The 6,688-nt window shown below is 35.3% G+C and overlaps 1 protein-coding gene across 1 annotated transcript; it reads left to right on the forward strand.

The window, feature by feature from the left end:
- The first annotated feature begins 2,862 nt into the window (after positions 1 to 2,862).
- LOC145070160 (uncharacterized) lies at positions 2,863 to 6,221 on the forward strand. The gene is made up of 6 exons (XM_079017104.1): positions 2,863 to 4,471; positions 4,560 to 4,650; positions 4,743 to 4,952; positions 5,035 to 5,117; positions 5,216 to 5,309; positions 5,384 to 6,221. Exons 1-6 carry the CDS (start codon positions 3,023 to 3,025, stop codon positions 6,013 to 6,015), a joined length of 2,559 nt encoding a protein of 852 aa, XP_078873230.1. The 5' UTR covers positions 2,863 to 3,022; the 3' UTR covers positions 6,016 to 6,221.
- The last annotated feature ends 467 nt before the right edge of the window (positions 6,222 to 6,688 follow it).

A 6,688-nucleotide genomic window follows, 5' to 3' on the forward strand; every position in this document is an offset into this window, starting at 1 on the left:
TCATTTCCCTATAAATAGTCATGTATTATTCATAATTAGGGTTAAGAGTGAGGCAAAATGTAGCCGCCACGTTGTGAGGTTTCTTGTAGAGTTAGATTCTTATTTCTTAAAGTGTAATATGTTCCTCATAATTGAATAGATCGAGTGATCATTCGACATATCTTCATATTTGTATTTGTTCTTATTTTCCGCATCTTGTTCATTAAATCGGTTTTAATTCTAATAAGACGGTTCGTGTAATTTACTCTATTTCATTTAATTGGGATAAACATACATTGAATCTAGATAGTTGTTTGGCAATAATGGTGTTTTTCTCATTTCTTAAAATACTTCTTGTAATCTCGTTTTCTACCTTCTTGTTAGCCTTTTGTTTGTTTTAATGATATTTTCCTCGTTTTAAAAAAAATGTAATGTTTGTTTTAGAGTTTTTAATGTCTCGTTGTAGGTTGTGTTTAGCGCGTTACAACTAGCTGATAAATTAGCTTAGGCTATCCGAAGTGGTGTGAACCCACGCGTGAGTTTCTTATGTGGTATACATGTAGCACACTAACCCGCCGGTGAACATCGCCCCATGGACCGTTGGTTTGGCTGTAGAGTGGCTTCTAGTAGTTGTGAAGACTTGACGAGCATTTTGATTGGCTCTTTCTTTTTCTCTCATATTTTCACTCCTTCTCTCTCTCTCTCTCTCTCCTCTTTTTTCGCCCTTCACTACCAACCCACCAGTAAACACTATTTCCACAACCTAGTGGGTTGGTTGTGGAATGGTAAAATACTTACTTGGTGTTGAGTTGGCCGATGGTTTAGCTGTGACCACTCCCCACAACCTTATTTTTCGAGTTTTTTTAAGTTATCATGTTTGACAAACAAAAACGTAGTTTATAAGCTAGCTTTTTAAAAAGCTAATTAGAGTAGTTTTTAGGAGTTTTTTAAAAAAAATTCAAATATACTCCTTAATTAATTATAGAAACACATTTTTTTAAATGTCCTTCTATTTCATTTTATATTTTTTAGCTAACTTTTCAGTTAGTTTTATCAAACATAATTTTTTATCAGTTAGTTTTTCAACTATCAACTAGATTTTTATTTAACAAGTAGTTTTTCAGCTCTCAACTATCTTTTCAGCTAGTACGTCAAACATACTCTTAAAGTGTGTTTGACAAAGCTTTAAAAATAAATTTTTGATTTATTACTGCTTCCATACCTGTATAAGCCAAAAAGAGTGTTTGACTAAAATCTTTTTAAAAAACAACTTATAGCTATTTGGAACCTTCAATAAGTTTTTTTTTTATTTGGAACTTTCAATAAGTTATTTTTTTTTATTTCTATCGTACATAGATTTAACAAATATACCTTATAACCTAAACCTACATCCACACAAAAACATATACTACGCTATAAAGTTAAATCATTTTTCTAGATCGTGACGATTAGCTATAAATAACAAAAGCCATAAGCCATTAGATATAACGATTAAGCAATTGTAACTGCGTGAATAAGAAAAGTTATACATAAATAATTAGCTATTAGAATGATACTTGACTTTAATTAAAAAAGAAAGTATGACAAGGTTGCTTGAATGTGTTCTCCGGAACCACTTTCTTAAACAAAGGGTCCTCCTATTCGCACGAAAAGAGTGGTGTAATTCTTTTCGTATTCGTCCCTTTGAAGTTTGAAAACCTGATAATCTTTTATATAAAAATATTATTATATAAATTCTCAATAATCCCTTTATTAATACACGATGTTCATATTTGACCTATACTTTTTCGACTTTTAAAATTTTACTATATTAACCTAGTCTATTAGAATATGATAATATTTAAAAAATATATACATTATTTTTAACCTATAATAGTATTAGTCTAATCTCAATTAATAGGATTGATCATGATAAATGAAATATCTTTAAAGATTCAGGATGAGCCAGAAAAAAAAAATCTTTATCATTATTATAAATTTTTATTTTTAAATAAAAATATATAATAGAAAAATTAGATTTTGTGCAGCTATTCACTTTGCCCCTTCCCAATCCCCCCTTCCCCCAACGCCCCCATGTCAATTAACATTTAAAAATTAGTGTTTAAAATTATTAGTATTTTAAAAAGTTAACAATTAGAGTTGGTGTTTAAAAATTCAAGTAGTCTTTAAAATTAACGTTTACAAACTCAATTAACGTATTAGAACTCAATTAGCGTTTAAAAACAAAAATTTGCATTAAAAGAAAATAAAACTTTCGTATGTTTAAAATTATACAAATATTGAAGCGTCATAAAACCTTTATAAAATTAATGTTTGTTTCTCACATGGGAAGTCTATTGGAATTTAGTTTTTTTAGTATGTATATCAATAAAAAGATATAGATAAAATATATTTTGTAGAACTTTTGGATAAATTTGACTGCATTAAATATAATTAATCATTTCATTCGTGCAAAATGCATTTAGAAATCTCAATAAGAACTTCATTGTTAACTGGATACAAAAAAATGAATAGTAAAAAGTCATTTACCCTATAATATTTTATTAATGATAAACAAACAAAACAAATATGAATAGTAAAAAGTCATTTACCCTATAATATTATATTAATGATATTTAAATAATGGATGTGTGGAAAATATTTCAAATAAGTAAAAGGTAAATTTTGAAATACATAGTTAACTAGAAGGGTGACAAATGAAAATACATATTATGAATTTCAGTATTTAAATTTAAAAATAAAGTTCGACTAAATAAACATAATCAATCAAATCATCGTGCGTGTATATAGAATTACCTTTAAACAAAACAATATTGTGGAAAAACTCATGGTTAAGGTTTGCATGTCTTATTAAAGAGACGTGAAAAGTAGTGATCACGTCACGTCATGGATCCACCATGATTTCCTCTCTTCCATTCTCTTTTGAGTTCTGACTTCTCTCTCCCTCTTCCACATTCTCTCCAAAACACATCATATCTCTTCCGATTCTAAACGATTCCAGATCTTCTGCAATTTTGATTTGTTGCTTTACAGATGTGTAAAAATGGCTGTCGTCAGGAGAACGATGACGATGAACTGGGATGGTTTAGGCGACCTCGACGACGATGAAGACATATTCTTCGACGCACAACGCCTCTCCTCCGTTTCCCCACAGGATCTCGCTTCATCGTCATCAGATGAAGAATTTGATGACAGTCGGATGTCTTTCTCCTCCGCCGCGGATTACGGCGACTTGGCGGAAATTCAAACCGGTGAATATGATATGTGGATGGCAGCGCCTGAATCGATCACCGACAGGCGACGGAGGCTTCTAGAAGATATGGGATTGAACAGCAACAAAGATCTGTTAGCTGGGTTGGGTAGCCCGATAACTAAAGCTTCGTTGAGACCAATGCAATCTACAAAAAGCAAGGCTTCATCGGAGAAAGAGTTGTCGGCGAAAGACGATCAGCGGCAGGATCCTTTTGAAGGCTTGTATGGAACTCTGTTGCGTTCGATGTCGGATGGAGGTATAGATACATCTTTCATGGATACGCAACGCCGGAAAGATGAAATGATTGGTTCGATTCCGAAAGAACATCTTACTCGAACTCGAACGTTAGCCACAAATCACAACCCACAAGCAGGACAGATGGAATCCAATTTCTTGATCAAGAATTTGGATAATGGAAAGGAATTCGAGGTTAAAGAGTGTCACAATGAAGGGAATTGGAATAAACTAAGAGATGTTCAAACGGGGAAGCATATCACAATGGCAGAATTCGAGAAGAACGCAGGGCACTCGCCGAAAGTGAAGGAAATAATGCAGAAGGTGATCAACGACGACCAAAATGCTTCTGATGAACGGAAATTAACGCCGGCTAACTCCTCAATCAAAAAGAGCTTCAGGAAAAGCAAGAAAAAAGGTGCTGCCTTGTTTAAAAACATGAAATTAGGATCAATGGGCAGTTCGAAGTCGCAAAAAGAGAAGGATGCTAAAATCACTAGTTCTCCTTCAATCAATGGTAATAATCCGACATTGATAAGCGAAACCAAATCACAATCACCTTCGCAGTGGGTAAAAGTTCGAGTTCATGCGAAACCATATAAGGAATTCACAGCATTGCATCTGAGTCAAGAGATTAAGGGTCATGAAGGATCGATTTGGGCAATGAAATTTACATACGATGGTCATTATCTAGCGACTGCCGGTGAGGATAAAGTGATCAATATCTGGGAAGTGCAAGACTGCGATCTCATGTCAATTCGGAGTGGAGATGATCTGAGTTCCATCAGTGGCACACCGGTCCACCCAATGGCAATGCCTAGTCCTGATGGAAGGCCACCGTTGCCGGATGCTGTGCCGGAGAAGAAGAAAAAAGGGAAGAAAAAGAAAGGAATCCCTGACTATGTCCACGTACCTGAAACTGTTTTTGGCTTATCAGAAACACCATTCTGCACTTTGGAAGGTCATCTGGAAGATATCCTCGATCTATCATGGTCAAGATCTCAGGTCAGTTTAAAATTCACCTTTTCTTTTCTCCTTTCATCGGAGTTGGTAGCATATATAATGGAGGAATTTTATCAATGGCATGATGCAGCTCCTCCTTTCATCTTCAATGGACAAGACAGTAAGGCTATGGGATATCGAAACTAAAAACTGTTTAAAGACATTTTCTCACACCGATTACGGTATGCATGGCATAATAACCAGTTTAATTAATCGGAAATTAAAGAAAATCTTTTATTTTTTTGACCATTTATGTTATGCATGTGAATGGCAGTGACTTGTATACAGTTCAATCCGGCAGACGACGACTACTTCATAAGTGGTTCACTAGACTCTAAAGTACGAATCTGGAACATTCCAGATCGGCTTGTAGTCGACTGGATCGATCTTCATGAAATGGTAACATCCATTGGATATTCCACTGATGGCAAGGTTTCGGTTGTTGGTTCCCACAAAGGGATCTGTCGATTTTACAATACATCTGGTATGAACCCTATTCCTAATTAAAACCCTCAATCTTGCTATATACTGTTCTTCAGTTTGAACTAGTCTATTTTCGATTTTAGAAAGAAAACTTGAGTTTAAAGAGCAAATCGAGTTGAAAACAAAGAAGACGAAGCCACAGCCTAAAAAGATAACCGGTTTTCAGGTCTTTAAATTGGCTTTAATTAATTATATATCTTGATGTATTGTTTTTTTTCTGAAAAAAAAAAAAAAAACAAAGTGACATATCATATTAACGTACAGTTTTCTGCATGGAATCCATGTGAGGTACTTGTCACATCTGCGGATTCGAGGGTTAGGATTTTAGATGGAACAAAAGTTGTCCAAAAATTCAAAGGTAAAATCATATATAGTTTGAGTTTCAGAGTTTTAGGTCAAACTGATTGATCGTTGACTATCGGTTACCCACAGGTTTTAAGAACATTAACAGCCAGTTTTCGGCTGCTTTCAGTCCTGATGGAAAATACGTAATCAGCGCTAGTGAAGATTCACAAGTATACATATGGAGGCACGAAGAAACTCGATCAAAAAACAAACGCGCGATGATCATGAAATCCTACGAAAACTTCCCATGTAAAGAAGTTTCCGTTACAGCACCATGGCCGGGAACCAGCAGACTCGCACCACCAGTCGTTGCTATGCACTCTAAAAAACACTCAAAAAAGTCAACCACCACACTGCCGCCATCTACCGCCACCTGTTCTACTCCTCCACCAGATGAAAGTACTGGGCATAGTAAGAGATCGTCGTCTCTGCCACCTGTCCCGAAAAGGAGTAGTTCCTCGGTGGAGAGCATGGAGGACACAGAGCAGAGTTCCCATGGCGACTCGGGTGTCGAGCCATGTGAGTCATTCAGCACGGCGACTGGTTCATCAGGTAGGTTGGATGAAGTCACAGCTCCTTCACCAAACACTAAATCTTCGGGTGGCCACAAGACCATTCAAGCAACAGCTTGGGGGTTCGTGATCGTGACTGGAGGGTTGAGTGGTGAGATCAAGGTGTTTCAAAATGTGGGTCTGCCATTTAAGGTTGGGCGCTTGTGATCGATCTCTTTTAAACGTATGTATGTGCTCCTAAACGCTTAGATTTTGTAGTCAGTCAGGAGGAAAATTTAACGAATTTTTGTGCCGATACATGGCCTCTCTAAACTGAACCTTGTACATTAGATCCTATCCTCGAGACTCTTTATAGAAAGTTGTGATACATGTAAAATGTGAATGTGATGTGAAATGAAAGTAAATTAATGTCATTTAGTAGAATACAAAGGTGATCGACTTTCTTATTCTGCCACGCTAATTCTCAAAACTCTTGCGATGGTGAGAATCTTTCGATTCAACTTTTGACAATTTTGACCCTAGTGTTGCTTTGGTGAAATTTAACATTTTCGGTACTGCTACATTCATGCTATGCGATGGCTTTCCCTCTTTTAATTTTGATTTAGACCATTTTTCCCCTTGAGTTATTGTGGCGAATTTCATCTGTTTTTCTGGAGGTTACTATAAGCTTTTTTTTGCAACAGCTCCTGATGATGACATTAAAAAGTTAATAATGACATTTTACAACAACTTTTTTTTTTGCGAATTTCACCACACCACAAAGTGCTACAAAGTAGAAACAAAATTTAATTAATCTTTTTAGTTACTATTTTAAATTTTAGTAATAATAATATTAAAAAGCCAATAATGACATTTTGCATACCAATAGCATAACCGATAA

Source organism: Lactuca serriola, chromosome 8 (genome assembly GCF_051521515.1).
Source record: "Lactuca serriola cultivar US96UC23 chromosome 8, Lser_US96UC23_V15, whole genome shotgun sequence".
NCBI lineage: Eukaryota > Viridiplantae > Streptophyta > Magnoliopsida > Asterales > Asteraceae > Lactuca > Lactuca serriola.